General features: G+C 44.4%; 2 protein-coding genes across 14 annotated transcripts in view; both read left to right on the top strand.

Annotated features, from left to right (window-relative positions):
* Nucleotides 1-5,388, top strand: part of mcf2l2 (MCF.2 cell line derived transforming sequence-like 2) — a 67,417-nt gene extending 62,029 nt beyond the window's left edge. For 8 of the 9 annotated variants that reach the window (XM_031575047.2, XM_031575048.2, XM_031575052.2 and 5 more), the window contains 3 exons: nt 478-593; nt 2,595-2,689; nt 3,743-5,388. In XM_031575047.2, the coding sequence (XP_031430907.1) occupies nt 478-593; nt 2,595-2,689; nt 3,743-3,846 (315 nt within the window). In that variant the 3' untranslated portion in view covers nt 3,847-5,388. The remainder of the gene's footprint in view (nt 1-477; nt 594-2,594; nt 2,690-3,742) is intronic. The other variant, XM_031575051.2, reaches the window with a different exon arrangement.
* Nucleotides 5,389-6,933: 1,545 nt separating this feature from the next.
* ect2 (epithelial cell transforming 2) overlaps nt 6,934-24,394 on the top strand; it is a 31,248-nt gene continuing 13,787 nt past the window's right edge. For 2 of the 5 annotated variants that reach the window (XM_031575043.2, XM_031575044.2), the window contains exons 1-20: nt 6,935-7,329; nt 8,282-8,438; nt 8,603-8,682; nt 10,568-10,663; nt 11,334-11,516; nt 11,996-12,085; nt 12,197-12,304; nt 13,463-13,536; nt 15,150-15,280; nt 15,505-15,620; nt 15,973-16,035; nt 16,268-16,493; nt 17,639-17,763; nt 18,714-18,833; nt 18,932-19,000; nt 19,239-19,349; nt 19,720-19,816; nt 20,566-20,647; nt 20,953-21,031; nt 23,796-23,915. In XM_031575043.2, the coding sequence (XP_031430903.1) occupies nt 8,312-8,438; nt 8,603-8,682; nt 10,568-10,663; nt 11,334-11,516; nt 11,996-12,085; nt 12,197-12,304; nt 13,463-13,536; nt 15,150-15,280; nt 15,505-15,620; nt 15,973-16,035; nt 16,268-16,493; nt 17,639-17,763; nt 18,714-18,833; nt 18,932-19,000; nt 19,239-19,349; nt 19,720-19,816; nt 20,566-20,647; nt 20,953-21,031; nt 23,796-23,915 (2,097 nt within the window). In that variant the 5' untranslated portion in view covers nt 6,935-7,329; nt 8,282-8,311. Of the gene's footprint in view, nt 7,330-8,281; nt 8,439-8,602; nt 8,683-10,567; nt 10,664-11,333; nt 11,517-11,995; nt 12,086-12,196; nt 12,305-13,462; nt 13,537-15,149; nt 15,281-15,504; nt 15,621-15,972; nt 16,036-16,267; nt 16,494-17,638; nt 17,764-18,713; nt 18,834-18,931; nt 19,001-19,238; nt 19,350-19,719; nt 19,817-20,565; nt 20,648-20,952; nt 21,032-23,795; nt 23,916-24,394 lie in introns of all 5 variants that reach the window. The other 3 variants (XM_031575045.2, XM_031575042.2, XM_031575041.2) reach the window with 2 other exon arrangements.

Genomic DNA, 24,394 nt, shown 5'->3' with positions numbered 1-24,394 from the left:
TCTGTCTCTTTCATCGATCTATCTATCTATCTATCTATCTATCTGTCTGTCTGTCTGTCTGTCTGTCTGTCTGTCTGTCTATCTATCTGTCTGTCTGTCTATCTATCTGTCTGTCTGTCTGTCTGTCTGTCTGTCTGTCTATCTATCTCTATCTATCTATCTATCTATCTATCTATCTATCTATCTATATATCTATCTATCTATCTATCTATCTATCTATCTATCTATCTATCTATCTATCTATCTATCTATCTATCTATCTATCTATCTATCTCTATCTATCTATCTATCTATCTATCTATCTATCTATCTATCTATCTCTATCTATCTATCTATCTATCTATCTATCTATCTATCTGTCTGTCTGTCTGTCTGTCTGTCTGTCTGTCTGTCTGTCTGTCTGTCTGTCTGTCTGTCTGTCTGTCCATCTGTCTAATTTTCCTGTCTGTCTCTCTGTCTCCCTCTCTCCATCCTCAGGGGGAAAATGAGCGGTTCCAGGCCCAGCTGGCGTATGAGGCGAGGACAGGGCAGGATCTGTCTCTTGAGTCAGGGGAAATAGTGCAATTCTTGGAAGAAGCAGAGAATGGTCACTGGTAAGTTATCGGACTTCACTCCCAACTGGCCGTGAGTCCTCCGCGCGTGTCTGAGAACAACTCTTTCATGATGAAGCAACAGTGGCTACTGGGGGCCCTGCAGCTGGTTAGCCTTTAGAGGGAGACATGGTTCTATGCCTTAAGTAGCCTACTTAAAGCTTTAATCTTCTTAGAGAAACATAACAATATTGAAGAAACACTTCACCCTGTGTTCTGTTTAAAATAATTTAGAGGTGTTATTTTGTTTTGCTTGGTTTTAAAGTTAGAGACAAAAAAGATAAATAAAATCAACATAGCTCCCATTTAAACCTTTTAGCACTGTCATGCCTTTGGGTCATTTGCGATTCATTAATTAGCAACTTGTTGGGAAATTGAAATCATCATTCACCCATTAGCATGACCCACTCATTGTTCTGGTTAGGTCTGTTGCAATGCCTGTTTGTTTACTTAGTGACAAGTTGACTTTCTCATCACCGTATTATATTATGAGTCTGCAGTAATATTGTGGCCTTGAATTTATGAGGTGGTGATTTAGAGCAATCTTGTTTTTTAAAAGTCAAGCACTTGACAAGAAAAACGCTACAAAACGTTTAATTAATGGTGGAAGCTGAATGAATTATGCACTGGAATATCACTTTAAGTAAACTCCAGTCAACTTTATCGTGTTATGTGGGGGTAAGGGTTGAGAGGGAAACCTATTACAATTGGAAACTTATTTGAGTTTCTCTTTGTGGTCCCATCTGAAATTAAAAGTTAATTCCCTTCTAAGCTTTTTTCTCCCAATGATCCGGCATATTAAAAATGTTTCTTTGGCAGATGAGTGTACCATATTGGCGATGAAAAACAATGTTGAACTGAATAATTGATTGGGCTATCCTTCCTCCTCCGCCGAGAGTTGTTATTGCCACTTATAGAAATAGCCTGCCAGCCAGCAACGGATGAGAGTCTGAAATGCTGTATCTCTCCCACTTTCTTTCACTTTTTTTTTTCAGGAGGGAGGGGGTGGACTATGAATACCCTATGAAATTAGGCCTGCACTTAAAAATGCTTCGAATATGCTTATATTTCATCACCTCATGCATATTTCATTTCTGAAAACCACGTTCAGTCATTCGCCTCTTCTGGGTTGGTGCCTTGAGAGTGTCTTACACCCTTCTCACTCTCCCTCTCTCTTTCTCTCACTCGCTATCCTCTCTCTTACTCCACTCTTCAACTCTTCAAGTCACACTTGTGAAGTAATAAAGAATTCAGTGGGTTTTTCATGGACTCAATCAACATGTGCCCAGGAGTGTGTGACATGCTAAGGCAGAGAGGCTGTTTTTGCTGACTGAATTCTCACCTAGTCGCCCCCTCCCACAGTTAGCAACCTCTCCCCTGTAGCTCCCACCTGCCACACATGCCTCTCTGGATGAGGAGTATCTATTTCTCATGTCGAATCCCTGTGCAGGCTATGTCCTCTGCCTCCTGTTGATAGTACATTTCAGTCAGAGAGTAATGACACTGAATCGTTTTACTCCTGATGCTATAGCAGTAGCTAGCTGAGATGGTGTTGCTGTGAGCACCTGTGTTGCATCAGTCAGGACTGTTCGTGCTGAGACCTCTTGGTAAGCTCACACTCAACTGTTTTCAAACATCCATGAGGTCGGGCAAGAAAACTGCCTCTAAAGTTGAATGTCTAAATGAATGCATACACTTTACTAAGGCTTACTTAAGAAGTGGGTGAAGCTGTTTCAAATCCTGGCTTTTTGATATATTTTTTAACATCTTCTCCGATTCCTTCAATACATCTCAGTGACAGTTCAGAGACAAGCGTAGAAGGAACTCAGGATCAAAATTCATGGAAATATCTGAAGTTTTGTGCTCAAAGGCGTCACGAGTGTCAGCTTTTCAGTGGCAGCGAGTAATCCAGTTTCGCGTTACTTTGAGTTCTTCCAGCCCAGGAACGTGCCTCTTTTAAGCCCTCCATTAAAGTTGAACGTTGTTTTTTTTTTCATGTTATAGGCTAGTCAAGAACCTTATTACACAGAAGACAGGTCTGGTGCCACCCACAATACTACAGGCAACTGCAGGAAGACATGAGATTTACAGTAACACTGGTACATCCCACTAACTCAGTGTCCATTTTAAGCAAGCAAGCAAGCACTTACAAGGAATTTCATTAACTCCCGTGAGGGGTTGGGAGAGGGCCACATTGGGGGAAAGGGAACATGGCTTGTGTTGCTATGCTGCTAGTGGTGGACGGAGCCGAGCATGATGTCATCCATTGTGGCATGATCCCTCTCCGTTTCCACTCTCCAAGCTTGGCCCTGTCATGTTCACCGCTCGCACTTGTCTTGGCGTGTGATTGTCTTGATCTCGTGTAGCAAGTGCTTTGTCAGTCACAGGCCCCCCTCGTCTGCAAAACTGCTTTTTGGGTTTAATTGGGACACTAGCAGCAGAGGCTTATGCTTGGGGCATGTGCATAATTTTGCTTGGAGCGTCGCGGCGAGTGTACACTTGCAAGCAGCACAGCTCCTTTGCCGTTTGAAAATCAGGTTTGAGAACTCATACTATTTACAAGCATTTAATGAAATGTATGACTCTCTGACTTTTTTATTTTTATTTTTTTTTACTGCCTTAGTTATCTTTTTGAATATTGGATGAACTGTGCTGTTGCGTACATAGTGCTAATGCTCTAACTTGTATGTCTCAGTGTGGTCCTACGACAAAAAAGAGGAGTCTAAAAATGAAATATCCTGTAAACAATGTATTTAAAACTGAATATGAAAAGTAAAATAAGGAGCTCATCACGTATGTTACTCTCGCAATAACATGCTATCTTGGACACTCCCCTTCTTTGGTCGTAGTGTGTGCTGCATCCTTTAGTGCCATTGTCCCCAGCTATTTGTGTCCTGCTTGTCTGAATCTTTAAACTCCCCATTCCTCACTCCCCTGTTGCTTGGCACTCATTCGCTTCAAACAGCTGTGTTGTCCTGGGTTGGAATGTGCGTGGCTGACCCTCTCCTCTCTCCTTCTGCTCCCTCTCTCTCTCTCTCTCTCTCTCTCTCTCCCCCTCTTTCTCTCTCTCTCTCTCTCTCTCCCCCTCTTTCTCTCTCTCCCTCTCTCTCTCTCTCTCTCTCTCTCTCGCTCTCTCGCTCTCTCTCTCACAGACATCTTCAGTGACTTGTGCACCGCGGCACTCACGGACAACGAGGACAATGAGGACGACGCCGCGGGTGACGTGGCTACAGCAAATCGACGGAATTGCATCTAAGAGTGGCAGTGATTCCACCACCTTGCTTCAGTGCCGTGCATTTAAGTGAACGCTGCAGGACACGCGCCCGTGTAAAACCTCTTCAGAGAAAAAGCACAAAAAACCCAGACCTAAACATCTGCAAAGAATGTCCCATCACTGTCCCATCGGGCTACAGTATGGCCAACCATATTGAATGAAGAGAGTGGAGAGGGGGACAGATAAGGTGGTAAACTGCTCCCTCTGGCTTCAGAAGCCCTACTTCAGCTGCCAATGTCAAGCAACAAATTGCATACCCAGTCAGCCAAGACCCCCGGGAGAATCTCAAGCCCTTGCAAGATGGTGCTCAGTGCTTTCATTACCAAACTTTACTGTGCCTTCGTGGGGGCTTCGTGTAGCCTGCCCTCCTTTGGCTAGAAGTGCTCAACCTTGGTGAGGGGGAATCACTCCAGTGACAATATGGATGGACACAAAATACCACAACAAAATGAGGAATGCATACAGTGTGTCACAAGCTTGGGATGACGTGACATACTGTGAATGGTCTGCAAACAGGCTTGATTTTACCATGACTCTGAGAGAACATTTATCAACTGTACTGTCCTGCTGAATTTTTCACCTGTTATCTAGTTTCTGACTCCTATACACAGCACTTCTTGAAGATTTGTGTAATTTACCTGTACATTTGTATACTCTTAACTAGTGTTTCCTGACTTTATTAAAGTAACATTTTATTTGAAAAAATGTCAAGTTATATATATATAAGGGTTTTAAAGGTTATTGGCCTATATTTCATGAAGATATCCATCTCAAATACTTTTTACAGGCTAGCTAAATTGACAGAAGTCACATTTCCCCTGGTCATGATGCCTTAATTAATATGTCAGTTAAGGAGAATATTTACCACATCAGCTCAGTATTTTACTGACCATCAGATATACAGTATTCCAATAGGACTGTAAGGAATAGGTGGCAGTACTATTTTGTTACAGTATTCGCATACCTGAATGTTTCTATGTAAGTTTGTATATTATGTCAATAATATTATTCCAGCTCTTAAAGTGCATTCCCTTTGTGCTTTGTAGTGATTCCATCCCATAGATGAACTGTTTCTGAAATTTCAAAGTAAACACGCATTCCATCAGTACAACTGTCCTCATAAAGGGACATCATATAGGAAAATAAATGTCAAGAAATACATATGTACAGTATAAAGATGTTTTAAAGGCTTTCTCAAGATGAAATGGAATTACACCGTTCCATAGTTATAGCAGGCCTTTGTAGCCTTTTCAAGCTGTCTATTGGGTTTCAGACTGGTCATTTGAACTCTTGCTGAAAAGGCAGATGATTGTAAACAAATGCCATTAGTCTTGACGGCAGACTGTTGGATTCATATGAAATTGTCATATCTTCTATTTAAATGTACCACTATTATTTAAAACAAAAGAATAAGGGTTCTCTGACAAATCTGTTTGGACATTGTCAATGGAATGTATGAGAAGTGTTAATTACCTGTCTGTACATTTGTAAGCATATGAGAAATACATGGACTGTATCAGCTAACTGTGGTGTCTTTTCCTTTCTCAGTGATCATTTTGCAGATGAGATTGTACCTGACCATAATGACATACTTCAGGGAAAGCATAATACCATTGATTTAAACCATTGACTTAAAACCTAATGCTTTCTCTCAATCAGGGCCTACCTCTAAGTTTGTATTTGACTGTCTACAGTGAATGAAATTATAGAGTAAAAACAGGCGTGTTCTAAAGTTGTAAATGTTAATCAATACTGTTAATTATACCGCTACTGCTTAAAATGATTAATTATTCAAAATTAAAATAATTCTAAACTGTCTTCTTAATCCAATCACCAGTCAGCGCAGGGCAATCATGCTTTTTGACCTCTGAATACACAGGACATCCTGTGCAGAGCCACTCACTCAATTTTGACTGAATGCCACTTTTGGTTTTCTCAGCAGTGAGACACATTTAGTCTCCCAAGAGACAGACACATGAACTTTTGGGGGAACAACAAGTTATTTGGAGCCTCCTCTCAACCACTCAAGCAAACAATCCCTGACATTTAGGGTGAGAGCATGAGCCACTCTTGAAAGGGTTTTCTTTTTTGCCACATGAACATTTAGTCCACAACAGTCAATTGGTGAGTGAGTGAGGACATAGGTGTGTGCTTTCCCCCAGAATGGCACCGGGGAAAAAGTGGGGTGGCAAAGTAGGCTTCACTGAGCTTTATTCTACTGAGAGTGCCTTTCAAGCTCTGTCTGTGTGTGTGGGGGGGGGAGAGAGAGCTGGGGAGGATGTGACAAGCATACAGAAGCACAGGAGTTTCACAAAAAAAAAAAAGCTCAGCACTTTATCCTTCAGGCTCCACACAGGTTCCAGGGGATTCTCTGATGGCGCCCACTACTGCATCCCAACTCAGAGTGCATGGGCAGAATGCATCATAAGCACTTGTCCCTGAAACAAACTCCCAGAGATGGCATCAAGGGAAACCAGGGCAGAACAAAGCTGTAGGACTTCTGAGGGAGTCTCTTGTTTGAAAAGGTTATTGTTATATGTATTCATAGTAACAATCAGCCAAGAACAAAGTGCTTCCATCTAACTGGGCCTGTTCGTCTATTTTCCAAATCAATTAGTCAACATGAGAATAACTCGATTTAATCTGTTATACCTTCAGAGTTGACAACTTTCAAGGCTGATTTAGCGTGAAAATCCGGGTGTATTTTTCGCATGAGATGCACTGTTAATGTTTTTTGTTTTCATGCTATGGTGAGACATAAAAGAGTTTTTCATTCCAATTGCGTCGGTTGGCTACTCTTTACCTTTCATAAATGTCTATGTAATTTAAATTTGTTATCAATAAAAAAGGTTACAGGTCTTTGACACTGGATATTCTCTCAATGAGGATACCAAAGTTGTTTAGAAAAATGTGAAATATGTTGTTCAGACGTCAACAAACAATACAAAAGTTCCTGAATTCGCTTATGTGCATCTGCCCAAAGCGCATTGTGGTTTGAATCGAATGACCAATCAGAAGCGCCAACGTCGTACTTCCGTCAAGCGATCGGACTTCGACCAATCTCCTTGCTGCCCTTCTGTTTGTCTCTCAATTTGAATTCTCATAGAAAGTTTAGGGGTTTGGGAGTACCTTGATGCAAAGATGACATGTAATGTCACTGTTTCATAATTTTAGTTTCATTATAGCTATGGCGTGTAGCCAAACATTTCGGCGTAGTTAGGTCTTTTTTCAATGAACTCTTGTTCTGACAACTGCAAGTATCTTATGAAAAACTTGTCAGTGCTTTGGTTATCGTTAGCTAGCTGCTAGCCTAATATTAGCCATTTACCAGCGTGAGCTAACTAGCAAGCTCCCTAGTTTGGATAACGTTACCTTTAAAGTTGGTCAACCAGCCAGCTGACTAGAAAAACTTTTTGGACGGTTGTGGAGAGTTAAAGAGGTCAGCCAGGATATTTTCTAGATTTGGTAAGTCTGAATTTCTTTTCACCTGTTGATGTTTCTTTTGTCTGCACCTGTACCAACTTGACGGTCATCTTTAGCGAGCGAAAGCTAGCCAGCCAGCCACCCACTTTTTAGTTTGGACATACATAACGTTTGTTATCATCGTAGTTGATCAGCTAAAACATTAGATTACGGGTTTTCAGAACGGCTAACAATAACATTATCCGACAAAGCACACAAAATCTGTTTTGAGCTGTACAGTCTATAGGGCTTTAAGGCAGGGCTAACTTGGTCACACGAATGCAAATGCCAACTCTTAATAGTAGTTCAAGTAGGCAGGCTAACGTTAACTATCTTTAACGTGTGGTGAAGGTAGTGCAAAATAGTAACGATAATGTTACCCGTACTAACGTTACACTAGTTCTTAGTGACTTACACTCATCTGTAAAAGTTTGTGCAGCTAACGTTACCTAATTTGGAAGTTTAGGTTGCCTCCATCTATCAGCTAACGTGATATTTCTGGCATACGGTACAAAAACGTGATTGACCATTTGGTTATATTAATTTAAGAATTATGTGAACATCAGTGCCGTCTTTTTCAGATGGGCCATGACAGGACATTTTCTAATGTTGACGTGACTGCAACTGTTTGTTCAAATAGAATATTTGTCTTGATACCTGACGTTGTAATGTAAACAATACAAATGCAACATATCACTTATAACTCGAACATTTTCTTTCTGATAACATCCAATACTTTAACGCAGTTAATTACCTAGTTTTGTAGAACATTGTGTAAATGCAGTTATTTGTTGTGCCACTCTGCCTCTGTGTGTTCAAAAAGCTCTTTGACCTTCACTCTTTCAAAGTTTGCATATTGCATGATATCCTAGTTTTCCATGAGACCCACTTGGCATTTGTACTTTTATATTTTTCCCCCCTCTTTGTTGCCACTACATTTTTGCTTCTCTGACAGGACTGGGTCACCACCCCTTGTCACACTGCCATGGCTGACTGCAGCACAGTTACTATAGGGACCGCTCGAAGCCTTGATTTCTCTGTGAATGACTCCAGAATGGCTGAGACCACCAAGGAGCACACTTTCCTGGGCTTGACAGCAGACGATGTGGAGGGTAAATGAGATTCTTCTGAACCTACTCTGTCCATTTATTGTGGTCACTGTCTCCATGTGCTGGTCAGAAGATTGACTAAGATCGTTGCCAAAAATAGTACTGCTCTTTTTGTGTTCCACAATAACTCAGTTGCTTTGTTGGTTATTTTTTCTCTTTCTCTGCAGACATGCTGCCTCAGGTGGAGACCAGGGTTGTTTTAGTTGGAGACGCTGGCAACAACCCAGAGCTTGTGAAAGCGCTTCAGGTGAATGACATCATCAATCTCCTGTCACGTATGCTACTGGATTGGTAGCTTTAAGGAAACGGAGAGAGAGAGTGTTGACAATTCAGTCCAATGCCATTTTATCATAGCAATTTTAGAACACCTATCCAATTGTGAAAAGTCAAGTGTAAAAGCTACTTAGAAGTCTTTGAGACGTGTGATTATCTGATTGCTTACGTCATATCAGGAGGTGTTGAAAAGACATTAACGCTCTTGTTTCCCCAAATCACCTAACTACTTACAAAACAAGCAAATAATACTAGAAACCTGTTTACAACGAAGTATCTCAGAATTCTCAAATCTGATCTACCACGTGAGTGTTGTTTGTCAGTATTTGTACAGATTTCTATTTAAGTTGAAATAACCAGTTTGCAGGTTTCTCTATCTAGTGTTTCTACGGTGTCAGCTATACCGATTACAATATAGCATGGAGAAAAAAAATCAGACTATAACCAAATATCTAATGTGGAGATGGTATTAATATGGTCACATAAATAAATGGTAGGGTGTCATTGCAATGTGAGGCTTGTGAAATAAAGAAGTGTAAAGGGCATCTCGGTTAATAGTGTTTTGCCATCATGACAAAGTGTAAGCGGAATGCTTAGACCTTGGGGTCAGCACATGCCCGAAATGTCATACCCGCTCAAGGTGACTGTTGCTGCCACAAGATGATTTCACAGCAAACCAAGATGAACTTGTTACAGTGCACAGCATCATGTAGAAAGTGCACTTTCCCCCCTAGAAGCTTATAAGCAGCACATTAATATAAGCAAAATTAGTGCCAAGCTTTTCAGGCAGTCAGTGGCTGTATCCTGCCAAATGCTCTCACCGAGAGGCTTAAAATCCTCTCTTTGCATAGAAATAAGGGGAATTGATTTGTTTTGCACCTCACTGTTGCTTCGATGTGTTTACAGAATGCAGACACCTTTTCTGTTTTCTCAACTCTAGCAGTTTTACTTGGTCTTCCTTTCCCCCCCTCTTCCTTTGTGTTTGAGACTGGGAGTCTCCGGAGAGTTGAGGTTGCGAGAGTGGGAGAAAGAGACTCAGAGACTTTTGAGAGAAATAATAAGACCGAGAGTTTGAGCAGTTAGCTTCTCATCACCTGCTGTTAGATGTACCCGGGATAGTCTGCAGCCCTGGAGGCCACCGTGAGACGACACACTCAAGAGCTCCTTGAAGGTGTTTGTGTGTCCCTGAAAACAGAACTGTGTGTGTGTGTGTGTGTGTGCGCTGAATACAGAGTACGTGGATGTTATGTGTGTGTGTGTGAGGGGGTTGTTGAGTTTGGGTGTGTGTTGCTGTCATCTGGTTAAAGGAACCCCCAGGAATGAACCCAGTTTTTTTTCTAAGGAGCATGCGAACAGCTTGTCAGATGTACTTCTTCCTTGAAGAGAAGCCCAGTCATGCAGGCCCATCCTCCCACAAAAATACAAAATATCACGTATTGCGTTGTTGTCAAGTACTCTGGTAACAGTTGCTAACAACAAGAAGTGGCATTGCATTTGCTCTCAGACTTGTTGCATTGGAATGTGATCAACTTGGGTGTAACCTCATTCCCAGCTCCGAGTTCCAACTTGGAACGGTAAATGGAACGCAGCTTATGTCACTGAGCATGGCTCCCTTCCCAGTACACAAGGAGACACATAAACCTCCAGTGACGGCCTCCTCACTCCTTTGGACATTATTCATTCATCAGTGCTTCCCCTCTGGATAGGGTTCTGGTTTCTTGAAGATGCCTAACGTATGGCTTGTAAGGCAACAAAGTCTTGCACACATCCCCACCTCACTGACCCTGACCCCATATCATGTACGTTGGGTTTGTCCAGTTTATGTTGCCAGAATTTACTTCAATGCTTCATTCTTACAGGCCATCAAAATAATGGAAGTCCCAATGGTAAAGATTAAAGAAGGTGTCCCGGGCTCAGAGGCTGGGGAGAAATTGATCAAATCGATAGTAAATATGGTATGTCTCAGGACGGGGCGAGAACTACTGCATGCTGAACATCACCCTTTCCTTTTTTTGTTGTGGGCACCAGAGCGGTGATGGGGGTTAAACGGCTGGGTCCTCACCACTAAGTGTCAGTGTACCCTGTTAACACCTGGTGGATGAAACTTTGTTTGTTTTTAACAAAGATGGTCTAACATGTTTTCCGTTTGTGTGTGTCTGTCGTCGTCGTTGTACAACCCCCCCCCCCCCCCCTAATTTGCACTACTCATTGTGAAATGGCTACTTTGAAATGTTTGCACTAAAGGGTTATACAGCAGTAATTGTGTCTGGGGGGGGGGAATAACGCCTTTTGGTTATTGATGAAAATACAAATCAAAAACTTTTGGAAATGCCGAGCCTAAACTCTGATTACACATTCATGGTGGAACTCAACTGAACTGGAAGTTAAATAAGGAGTAGCCATGAAGCAAATCTTTCTCTAAAAAGTCATTCTTTGGTGCGCTCACACGCCTCTGCATTTCCTGAATGTAGAGAGCCCTGCTGCCACGTCATTGTGTAACCCACCTGTTGTGTTTCCACTCAACGCCACAACAGATCACGCTTCTAAGTGAAATAACATTCCCACTGCACCACATCCCTAATGGCCATGCTTTCCGTGACTTGATGTTTCTTTTACCCCTCACAGGACATCAACAAGCCTTGCTTTAAGACTGACAATGTCAAAGAATTTGGCGACGGGGAGAACGCAGAGTTTGAGACGGTGTTTGTGCTGACTGACTTCAAGTCTCCAGACTACGACTATCTGTACAAGAATGACAACCGCATCGTGGGACCCCCTGTGGTGCTGCACTGCGCAGCCAAAGAGGAGGTAAGAGACTCCCAGCGTTTGGCGCCCATCTCCCCAAATGTCTTCATCCTCCCCCCCTCCTCACAGTTTGGTATCTACATACCTACAGGCAGGGAGGAGTTTTATAAAAAAAAATGGGACGGTGTTTGGAGTTTGGTTTCTGAAAATGAAATTGATTCATAAGCTGCTTTTGATGGTTGCCACTGAAAAATGCACCCCAGTTATTTGTGTGTGAAGGAGCACCTGGTTGACTCCCTCAGCTTACTGCTTATTGCCAGAGTAGGGGACAAGGCCATGGCTGCAAATCGCCGCCGATCTCTTCAGTAACCACAGGGAGATTAACACAGATATACAGAGGAATACATCAGGGCTTCAAAAGTCAACAAGGACAGAGCTTGCCACCAAAGCTTTAAAGCTCGGCCCATAACTCTCAGAATGAGCGAGTGGTTTTCTTGAATTGTGAACGTGTGTGTGTGTGTGTGTGTGTGTGTCCTGTCTAGCCCCTTCCTTTCTCCTGTCGGCCGCTCTACTCCACCACCATGCTCAACCTGTCTTTGTGTTTCACCGGATTCCGCAAGAAAGATGAAGTGGTGAGTTTATGCGCCACTGTGGAACCCATGACGTGTCTGTTGTCTGCTCATGTACACAGAAGACCTGGCCTTGTGCTTTTGCATGTTTCTAAGTCTACCGTCCTCCTGCAGGTCAACCTTGTCAATCTGGTGCACCACATGGGCGGCACCATCCGCAAAGACTTCAGCGCCAAAGTCACCCACCTCGTAGCACACTCGACCCACGGAGAAAAGTACAGGGTAAGTACAGCCGTTATCCCTGTGTGTGTGTGTGTGTGTGTGTGTGTGTGTGTGTGTGTGTGTGTTTCTGTCTGTTTTCTTGAAAAGGAGGTGACTGAACCGACAGTGGTGGCTGCCTCTTTGCATTCTTTCCCCTTTGACAAGAGGCTTCTGAGGGCTGGTAAGTGTTGCCATGTTAGCCGCACAAATGGATTGAAGTGCAGGTATTTTCTGCCTTGCCTCCTTGCCTTCCCACGTTCTGAAGACTCTTCACAGTCTCCGTATGCTGTGTCTGCCTTGAGTTACCTGAGAGTGCAGCACTGCATAAGTAAATTCGCTTCACTCGGATGATTCTCCAGAGTTTGCCCCACTTCTCACTTAGTCCCTGCTTATTTTGAAAAACCTGAGAATCCAGTCCTCCCTTTGCGCCTGCTGTGAAAACAGTCTGTTTAGAAGGTGTGAGGGATGGGATGGGGTGGGAGGGGGAGGGGGTGTAGAGGGATGGTTGTGGAGCTCTTGCAAAGGACAGACTGTTAAATACCAAAGAGACGCTGCTCCATATGCATAGATCACCACCACGCATTGCGAAGGCATGAAGTTGACGATGAATCTTTTCTCACTGCTGGAGTGGGTGAGATGAATCTAATTTAGCTGAGCGCTTTGAGGGAACTGTAACTGCAATATCTGATGCTGCACTTTACTCTACCAGCCAATGCTATCGGCTATCTAGCGTTCACAGCAGCCCCCCACAAGTCCCTCAGAGTGGTGTTGTTCAGGAGTCTGATTTCTCTTCGTCTTCATCATTGTTCAGTTGTCTGTCTCCTTTTTTTTTAAGGGGAATGCATGGCGGCAGCTGTGGGAGGAGGCTGTCTAAATATGCCATTTGAAAATGGCTCTCATTAAAAGTATAGCTGCTCATCAGCTCCCTTACACCACATGTGCTGAATGGAGCTGAATCATGCAGCAAGGCCTTATTCAGAATGAAGAATGAGGCGCTTGATGCCCAACGTCCTTGTGTGATTCACTGAGTGCCGTCTCAATCCCCACTTCCAACATCACACACACACACACACACACACACACACTCTCTCTAACGTCCTTTCTCTTCATCACTGTGTCTGAATGTAATGCCGCTCTCCTCCTCATCCTCTCCTTATTGTGTTCTCGTCCTTGCTGCAGCTGGCTGTGTGCATGGGCACCCCCATCCTCACTCCAGATTGGATTCTCAAGGCCTGGGAGCACAAGGATGACGTGTGAGTGAAGACCACACACACACACACACACACACACACTTCAGCCGTTTTCTCTGGTCCGGACATTGCTACATGGGTGAAAGGGCAAATCCAGACACACAAGAGGAGATTGTCTGTGTCAGACGCGTTGTCTCCTACTGGAAACATCATCATCATCATTATTTATTCAGGGAGAATTGACTGAGCACAGGGCTCTTTTGCAGCAATGCCCTGATTGAGGCTACATAATACAGAAGAACAATAAATAAACAAACCAAAACAAAACAGACAAAATAAATAAACAAAACACATTAAACAACTCAGAAATTAAGTAAAAAACAAGATAACATAAAGTAAAAAAATAAAATCAGAGAATCATTTAAAACAAGAGCATTGAGGAACATCCTTAGCATCTAAAAGGCTCTTAAATTGGTAGACAGACAAATACTTGGTTAGTTTCAACTCCAGTTGAACAGTGTTCCATTTATGGGAAGCAAAGAACTTAAAAGCTATTTTACTTATATTAGTTGGTCACATGAGCAACACAGAAGAGAACACGAACTACGTTTCTCTTGAATTGCGTTTGAAATTGTGAGAAAGCGTTCAGTTCAGCTAGCTAGCTAGCTGGTAGTGCTATATAGCTGGTTGTGCTATATATTGATATTTAAGCTAAAAAAAAAAAAACTGTGACTGCATACATGTGTCATTTGTTTCAGCAATGTATCTCATGCTGCCTGCACTCATATTGATATTCAGTGTGTCTCATCGCTCAGTATTTGCATAAAATAGACCTAGCCTATTTTCGCTCTCCTAGTTGGCTTTGCAATGTCCAGTTGATGCTGTAATCGCCTTGTCTCCCTTGGGTGTGGTCCCTGTCGCGAGTGGTGTCAACATGCCCACTCACTGTGTTCACCCTGAACAATGACCTGCTGTAGTCACACTTTATCGTAAATTACATGGACTTTGCACTAAGGAGTTGTCCCGGTAAAGTCTGTTTAATTCCCTTGTACGTCGCTTTGGACAAAAGCGTCTGCTAAATGACTAAATGTAAATGTTAATGTCTGGTCCACCTGATTCGGACATTTGCATTCTCACACACAGCTCCTCCGGTCATGGTTCAGGGTTGCAGTGCATGTCTGAAAACAGCTTGACACACACACACAGACTCTGATATTAGTCCCTCTCATTTGATGAGGCGCATGTAGGGTAAATAATGAATATCAAACACATTTCAGTTGTCACTTCAGGGTATGTCAGATTAAGGTCTTTAATGGTTGAAATTGTTGATGTTCTCTTCCAGAGCATACCCCCAGATCTCAGTAGACAAAGTTCAATCTTCATTACCAAGAAAAAGCCCTAGGTGTGTTGATCGAGAGGTAGAATGATTGCTTGGTACAAGCTCTGTGCAGAGTGCAGACGCGTGCGCACCCTCCGTATATCTCCATCTTTTTCACATGCCTACAAGTTCCTCCACAATTTTGGCATCTACTGTAGGCTGATTGATAATTCACATAGACTTTTTCTATAGACACATCCGGTGACTGATTTGTATTATCTGCCATCTCGCGGTGCCAGTATTCCTGTGTGGCTAATGATTGGCCTTCGCCTCCCCCCCCCCCCCCCCCCTCCCACAGTCATTTTCATGCAGGGGACGAAGGATTCCGCACGGAATTCAAAGTGCCCCCGTTCCAGGACTGTGTGCTCAGCTTCCTGGGCTTCACTGCAGAGGACAAAGCCAATATGGAGGAGAGGACGCTCAAACATGGTACTTACACACGTCAATCTTCTGTCAGACCGGAGATGACACACGCATGGCAGGACCAGTTCCAAGAATTGTACTCTTGTGTGTGTGTGTGTGTGATTTGTAGGTTAAAGTGCCATTGCGCAAGAATAGTTCGGATTTTGCCGTGGCATTTTTGGTTTATACATTTTTCTCTTCTCCCTGGGCTCTTTCTCTGCCTGCCCCCCAACCCACCAATTGTCAATCAGGTGGCCACTACCTGGAGGTCGGGAGTGAGAAGTGCACACACACCGTGGTGGAGGAGAACTCTATTAAGGAGCTGCCCTTCACTCCATCCAAGAGGCTTTACGTGGTGAAACAGGAGGTGAGCGAGCGAGCGAGTGTGGCCCGGGTGGCCTGCCTGTTTATTGCCTCCGAAGGACGCTGTCGTGTGAGAGTAGCGCTCCACTCCACATTTTCACCTTCCCTCGCTCTCTCAGCGATGTCCTACTCCGCCGCCTTCATCTCTCCTCTCGTGCCTTTTGGATGGAACATGTCAAGGGCCCCCCCATTCTATTTGTATTATTAGACTAAGAGTTTAGTTTAGCCATGTCCAGCATTAGGGAGCTCTTCCCACTGTATTAATCATGTGTACTCTGCAGACTCACCAAAGCAGATTCATCAATCAAGTATTGACAATTTGTTGTTGTTCTATTTTTATTTCTTCTCCCCTGAAGTGGTTTTGGGGGAGTATACAGATGGATGCCAGAGCGGGAGAGTCCATGTACTCTTATGAAAAGGTATTTGAATGAGGCTTTGTGTTTTTAATGTACATACATAATGCGGGTCCCAGTGTCAAATCAATATATTTTAAAATATGTTGTGTACAATTTGATTCTGAATAGATGTACTTCTTGTAGCGTTTCTATCCTGGTCTTGTGTCTTCTGTCTTTGTCATTCGGTCCCCTTTTGGTTTCCTTCGGTGCCTTACATTCTGCCTCTCGCGTGTGATCCCCTCCTTGTGTACGTCAGGCTGAGAGCCCGGCGATGATGAAGAAGACGGTGTCGCTGCTCACTCTCACCACGCCCAACAGCAACCGCAAGCGCCGGCGGCTGCGTGACACGCTGGCCCAGCTCACCAAGGAGACGGAGATCTCGCCCTTCCCCCCACTCAAGAGGCCTTCGGCGGAGCATTCGCTCTCCATGGGCTCGCTGCTGGACATCTCCAACACCCCCGAGACCTGCAAGAGCCTGGGAGGTGAGCGTGGTGGGAGGATCAAGGAGAGGGGTGAGGGACACGCTCCCCCCCCCCCCCCCCCTTCTCCCGTCTCCCTCTGATGTCTCCCCTGTCCTCTCCTCATGAACATGTGTCAGCACAGAGAGTTATGACAAGAAGACAGGCAGGAAGAGATTTCAGTCAGTCAGTCAGTCAGTCAGTCATCACAGTTGCAGTTAACGACACTTACATATCCACAGACCACTCAGGGCAGGGCCCAGCTTCTTCGGCTAAAATGCAAACATGATCCATCATAAATTCTCATAGATGGTGATAATAATGAGCAAAAACAAGACAGTGCACAAACACAAACCTAAAGGCATTCCCACAGAGATAGTGGCAGATATATATGCACGCTTCAGTGCATTGTTCTCCATTTGCAGAGTGCAGTGTAGAAGGCAGGTGCAGGCCAGGCAGAGGCGAGACCCTACGCCAGCAGAGGAGGAGGAAGAGGAGCAGCAGCGGCACGATGAAGAGTAGCAGGGAGACCAGCAGGGCTAGGCAGGCAGACGGGAGCTGCTGGACAGCGTTCCAGCGCACCAGCACGCCCCAGAGGCAGGAGCCACGCCCCACCGATTCCCTTGAGCCTCCCACGGGCACGGAGCTCCTGCCCGACACCCCTCAGGGATGTGTTGGAGACTGCAGCTGGGAGGCAGGAGCAGGTAGCGCAGGAGATGCCAGGAGGGAAGTCGCTAGAAGAGCAAACTCAATGTGTGCAGCTCAGTGGGGGGGGGGTTCATCTGCCTCATCAGTGTTAAGGGACAGAGAGAGAGGGGCAGTGCACAAGTTGTGTTGACATGTAACATGCTCTTGGATATGTAGGCAGCCAGTGGCAGTGGTGTATAAGCACTTCAAATGTGGGGGTTAGAGTGGTATTAGGAAGCCAGCTATGACAACTTACGTCAACATGGCAGATGATTGTGTCCAATGTGACATTGTGTTCTGGTTGATCCGTATGAAAACTGAAAAAGCCCCCCCCCCCCCCACTGCTGCTCTCATCCCGTGAACTGTGCACATGGGGCTGGATGGCGGTGAGCTCAGCCAGACGGGTGTGAGAGTTGGCAGCCCATCCTTCCGGTTATCTCCCATAGTCACCTCTGCAATGCTTGTCCATTGATCTGTTCTAGAGATGGCTAGGCCGTCGAAGAGCTCCACGCCGGCCCTGGCCAAGCAGTCTGCCAGGTGGCAGGTGTCCAAGGAGCTGTACCAGACAGAGAGCAACTACGTGTGCATCCTGGATACGGTGCTCCAGGTTTGTGTCTCTGCTGGTGTCTCACACACACAACCACACACACACACACACACACACACACACACACACACACACATTTGGACGGGGTAGTGTTTTGGTTGTTGCCTGTCTCCTTATCATGTCACTCCAGTGCTCAGAAGCAGTGGGGGAGAAAACTGAATTTGATTTTGGTTTTGGGAGTGTTTGGACCGTAGCGCCCAGTGCCCCCCTCTTGCCCCCCTCTTGCCCAACCACCGGGGGCAGCTGCCGCTTGCTTCTCCCCCTGGGAAGTGGCATTACCGGTGGCCCCCTGTGCGTGTAGAGGCTTGCTACTCTGCTGAGGGGTAAGTTAGACGACATAAGGGACCCCAGGCGCGGCTTGTAAATCCATCGGACCATGTTGCCTGGACCTGCATTTCATCTTATTTCTTTCTGGAGCGTCACAACAAATGACTTGAGCCTAGAACTTCAGCCTAGAACTTCAGCTGAAACCTTTTTATATTTCCTTGTATTTCTGCTCATAGCATCAGGCAAAGTAGAATTTAGAACAAATGCAGTATGTAGCAGTAAAGGATGAGTTACCCTTTCCTTGAATGCGTCTTGAAAATGGGCATAGTGAAGGAATCACCTGTGGGGAAGACAAGGGGAGGCCGGTGTAAGCACTGAGTGCCTCATAAAACCTGTCAAAACATGTGGTCGGGCCCTCCAACTTAACAGATTTTATAGGAGCCATTAGGTAAGAAATTACTTCTGAAAAGTGCGGGATGAAACTTAAAGCACCTCTTTCCTTCGTATAATGGCTCAGTTTGATAATTAGGTTGTCTACTTGAGCGAGAATCACTCATTTACACATGTGGCCGTCTGAAAAATGCCCCCCCACCGCCACCACACACCACACACTCTCATTACAAGACAAAAGCTTGAGGCTCGTCCCCTCCTGAGTTCTGAAGTAATGCCTCCTGTTCCCCCAGCTCTTCAAGTACCCCCTGGAGAAGGAGGGGCAGGTGGGAGGACCCATCCTGGCTCAAGAGGAGATGAAGACCATCTTTGGCTGCATCCCAGACATCTACGATGTGCACACCAGGATAAAGGTGCGTGGGGTTTCCCCTTTCTGAGCTGCCCAGTAGCAGGGGGGGGGATGGATCAGTGTCTAGTCGTGTTTAACGTGGGTTTCCCCCTTGGTTGACAGGCGGACCTGGAGGAAGTGGTGATGAACTGGTCGGAGGACAAGAGCGTTGGCGACATCTTCCTGAAATACGTGAGTGTCCGTGGGGTGAGGTTGTGGAGGCGGCTGGGGTGATGGGTCTCCTGATGGCAGGGGTGATGGGTCTCCTGATGGCAGGGGTGATGGGTCTCCTGATGGCAGGGGTGATGGGTCTCCTGATGGCATGCGTCTGGACTTTCTCTGGGGAGTTGTTGTCTTTTTAAAGACAGTGGCTAAACGTTTTTGGATGGGTGTGTAAAAATATGTTTTGTGTCTCTTCATCCTCACGCAGTCGAAAGATCTTGTTAAGGCCTATCCGCCATTTGTCAACTTCTTTGAGATGAGCAAGGAGACCATTCAGCGGTGTGAAAAGCTGAAACCCCGCTTCCATGCTTTCCTCAAGGTAGGCGGTGGGGGGCAATTCATTAGTGTGTGTGTGTGTGTGTGTGTGTGTGTGTGTGAGTGTCAGAGATGAACTGTCTGAAACTATGTGTTTGTCTGTCTGAGTCCTTAAAAGAGTTTCTCAGAGACGATGAACAAGTCATGCTGGTGTTATTCGCGTGTGTGTGTGTGTGTGTGTCTCCATCCGTCAAAGTGTGAAATCTTTTTTGTGTGTGTTCAGTGGCAGACTCTTTGAAGAGTGTTCGTGTGCGTCTCTGGTCTCTGTGGAATGTTTGTGTGCTTTGAGTTAAAGGCCCTCTCTTGCCAGTCATCTGCTGGGCTTTATATATCTGCCCCCTCCCTCCCTCCCTCCCGACTCTCTCTTCCTGCAGATCAATCAGGCCAAGCCTGAGTGTGGGCGGCAGACGCTGGTGGAACTGCTGATTCGCCCCGTGCAGAGGCTTCCTAGTGTGGCTCTCCTGCTCAACGGTAAACCTTCTACCACACTGGCACATGTACCGACACACGCACACACACACGCTGACGCACCCACATACATATACTCACTCTCTCACTCTCTCTCACGCACACACATACACACACACACACAAACTCTCTCACGAAGCCAAACTCTCTCACGCACCCACATACATATTCTCTCTCTCACGCACGCACACTCACACACACTCACACACACAAACTCTTGCTCACTCTGACACTTGTTGATTTTTGTGTGATCCAGTGCCCCCCCATTGTGCTCAGTAGTAACCCCCCCCCCTGGCACGTGCACCCAAACACAATCTCTGTTTCATCCAGGAAACACACACACACACACACACACACACACACACACACACACACACACACACACACACACACACACACACACACACACACACACACGCATGCTTACACTCATTGGCACGTCGTCATGCTTTCGCTCTCCAACCCCACAAGCTGGGTCTGTCTCTCTCCAGGATCCCCATTCCCCATTACGCTCCCCGTCAGGGGCACTCTCTGATTGCCACGCTGAAAGACAATCTCACACAGCCTCCAGTACAATCTGATTCGTCTCAAGCAGTTTCATTGTTTGGTTGTGAGTTTGCATCACCAAAGCTGTTGTGATGTGGTGTGAATAATGGATATGGTGCCGTCTTTCTGTTGATTCTCCGGCTCGAGAGACCCACTGCTTATGAAGTCACTTTTCACATCTCTCTCTCCCTCTCTCGCCCTTTTAGACATAAAGAAGCACACATCTGAGGATAACCCGGACAAAATCACTTTGGAGAAGGCCATCGAGGCGCTCAAAGAAGTCATGACGTAAGTTTAATGGACTTAGTAAACTTTTTTTTCTCTCCTATACCGTCAGGTCTATATTTCTTCCCCACCCTGAATGTTCAGTCCATTAATCATCTTCAGTGAGGTTAAGTTTGGAGGACAACCTCTCCTTGATTGGGTAGTACACCTGTGGTGATGCATTAGACTTGGGTGTTTTAAAATGCACTGCGTTAACTGAAAGTCAAGGGGCAGGTGTCTTTGTTTTTAAGCAAAGCCTTGTTTTAGCCAACAGAAAAAGAGGTGGTTTGGCACTGATCCTTGGGAATAATAACCTCCTCCTTTTTCAGGCACATAAATGAAGATAAGAGGAAGACGGAGGGCCAGAAGCAGATTTTTGATGTTGTCTATGAGGTGGATGGATGTCCGGTAAGTTTTTGTTTTTCTTAGACATTCAAATTCCTTCAAAATGTCAAGTTAGAAAGGTTTTAATGGCACTCACTGGCTTGAAATATACGCAGTCAATTTACATTTATAAGATTTTGTGTCTTTCTCTATGTTTGGTAAGGACATTTCTATGTGTGCATTCATTATGGTGTATCTCAGTACAGTATATTTGGAGTGTGTGTGTGTGTGTGTGTGTGTGTGTGTGCCGCTGCTTCCTGTCATCTCTTTGTGAGTCATAGCTCGCCCATGCTTCAGTCAGTGTAATAAACTTCCTTTCCGCCTAATTGTACGCACCTGAATACTTTATGAACAGCAGGGAGGGGGAAGATGAGCGTGTGTGAGCAGACAGCTCTGCCTTAAGTGCCAGTCGTGGTTCACATCGGTTTGAATAGCACAGGGTTGGCCTCGTCCCAGCTGACTAAGATCATGGTGTGTAATTCAGCCTTGGGTTTAGATTCTTCACTGGACTTGCATATTATTGAACTCAGCTTGATTGCACTCACTATGAGCTCATTGCTGTTGTAATGGAATAGAAAGGCTTGAGGTGTCCCTATTGAAATCCTTATCATACTATTTAAGGGGTTTTGCATGCTTTTAGCATAAAGGAGATTTTCCAGAATTATTAATAGTTGAATTACCAGCCTATTTCCATGTCATAAACCTTTTGTTTAGCTCCCAAACCGATAATAAACATGGGTATGACCACAAGTTTGATGTATGTAGACTGTACGATGATAACACCTTCTGAATGGCTGCAACGCAAGTCAATATACAAGAACAGGCTAGGACAGGCTATTAACGTAAAAATGAACATGAGTCAAACCATTAGCTGATCACAGAGCACAAATGACAGTAGGTAACGATTTAGGTGCTAACCTGTGTCAATGTGTCAAATAATTATTTAAATGTTTTGTAAGTAAAATAAGTACTCTACAGGTTGGGATTGCGCTACCTCGCGACCTTTAATGCTACATTCCTATTGGTTGGTTAGGAATCGTAGGTTGTAGCAGCAGTCACATTGTGAGATGGTCATCCTAAATTTCTGACAAAGAATTTTGTCCCATACTATCTTTGGTCGCAAGACTGTAACAACTTTTAACTTATCTCACGGTGCAATGTAGGACCACTGTTTTGGAGTCGAGACCAAAGAAATCACCACGTTTCCTTCACGTTCACATTTCCAAAAATTGCACAGTGTATTAGGGGTCCTAATAGCCAAAAATAAGTCAAGCTGACAAATCATCTTTGCTTTATTGTATATTTAATTATGCATGTCAGGGTGTCTCCCTAACTGCAGTCAGACTCTGGATAACTACAAACTGACATTGAAACCTGATGGTAGGTCATGTGTTTGTAATTATAGGCAGTATTTAACACCCTACAAAGACTTTATTGTTGTCGGAGACATTGCTACAGCTTGTTTGAACAAGGCAACGTGTGTTTTTTTGTGTGAGTTAAATGTCTTGTATTAAATGGAAGAAAAAGCAACAACTGCCTTTATCCTGTCAGTGTAAAGCATACCTCACTGACCCTCGTAATGTCAGAGCTGTCCATCTCTACTGCCCTTTTCAAATAAGTCTATCACTCCATTGTGTTTCCAAATAGAAAGCTCAGAACAGTCACAAGTAGCATCACCCTTATTGAAATGAATCAAATTGGTGATTTGAGTTCATATGCAAGAGGGTCGATACATCACTTAAAATGGCAGCCCCTGCAGGTGCAGCTTGTCGCCAATAGCACTGTAATTAGGGCCTCTATCAGCATATCTCACTCTTTGTGTCTTCAAGAGACCACTAATAATAATCCTCAATGTGACATTGATGCTAGTAAATAGTTTTTTCGCCCTTCTTGTTTTGTTGCCTTTGAGGTGTAGAATATAATCTTCCTACCCTTCCTACCCATCTTATCCAATGTCTGTCACATCATAGGTAGGGGATCTCTCAGGTGTGTCCTAGCAGAGACAATATTCAAATTCATAAGACATGTGGAACCTGTCATTTGTCTGTGTCCTCCTCGGCTTTCCACACTTACAGGGTAAACCGCTACTTGTAAGGGTTTAAGCGATCCTGCCTGTGTTTTTATGTGAATTCTTTTCTCCACTATTAGGTCGTTCCCATGGCTGTGTTTACCATGCACTCAAGCAGTGGTGAAGTTGTTTGTTTCTGCGCCAAGTGTTTTTGGAGTGGTTACTAGCCCAGTAGGCGAAGAGTTTCTTTGCTCTTCAACTCTAATATGAATATTCCTCTCCTTGCTGCTTAGTTTCCACACTACCACCATGCCATTGATGTTTTTTTTATCAGCAACACATCTTCTATTTTGGCTTGTTTCTTCAAGGACAGATTCAAATTACTTACTTAAGCTTTATTTATGTATCAAACTGTGCATCAACAAAGTTAGTCTTTTATTCGTTTTAATGGCATATTCAGCACTGTGTTTTAATGGCATATTCAACACATCTCATCATTACCCCTTGAATGGGAGAAGACATTCACAAATAAACAAAGTTTTACTCCGTTACTCATCAAATAAGAAACAGCCTTTTGACAGACACTACAAATAAATCCATGATGCTTTCCACCCTCCTTGAAAGTGCTGAAACGAATCAATTGAAGAACTTTGACAGGAGTGGATATTCAACATCCTGTCGGCGCATGTGAATCGTAATGAATGTGTTAGGTCAGCGATTGTAAGGCATTTATTTGCACCATTGGCGCTGACGTCAGTCTTCTGATTGGTTGATTTGCAGGCCAACCTGCTGTCCTCTCACCGAACTCTGGTGCACAGGGTGGAGACCATCGCTCTAGGAGACAAGCCCTGCGACCGTGGCGAGCAGGTCACCCTCTTCCTCTTCAGTGACTGCCTCGAGGTAACTAGTGCATCTCACAGGTCCTCCGCACCGAGCACATGGAACACCACACGCTGCAGCATGACATTGCTTTGGTGCTTATTTCACCTGGAGGTGTGTAAACAGATCACGCTCATGGAACGCTATTAGACGGTTAGGCTGTTATGTCATTTTTGTAAAAAAAAGATGCTGAGCTGTACAGTTTTGGCCCTACTTGGTTAATATATATACATACATGATTCTCAATTTCCATGCCAACCCAACAGTTATAAAGAATACACGCCATTGTATTTCCTCCTTAGACAGCTCTCATAAAAGTTTCAGCCTGTCCATAAAACAAGGTTGGTTGATTTATTTATTTCAAGTAATGAATTCATTTTTGTAATGGACATTTCATAATTTTTATTCAATTTGTTTCTGTCTACATGAACTCAAGACAAAACATGATTCAAAAATAGTTTTCTTTATTGAAACGATATGTGGTTCCAGAGTAACTAGGG

This window comes from Clupea harengus, chromosome 10, assembly GCF_900700415.2.
Source record: "Clupea harengus chromosome 10, Ch_v2.0.2, whole genome shotgun sequence".
NCBI classification, from domain to species: Eukaryota; Metazoa; Chordata; class Actinopteri; order Clupeiformes; family Clupeidae; genus Clupea; species Clupea harengus.
This window is presented reverse-complemented; position numbering and strand designations above follow the sequence as displayed.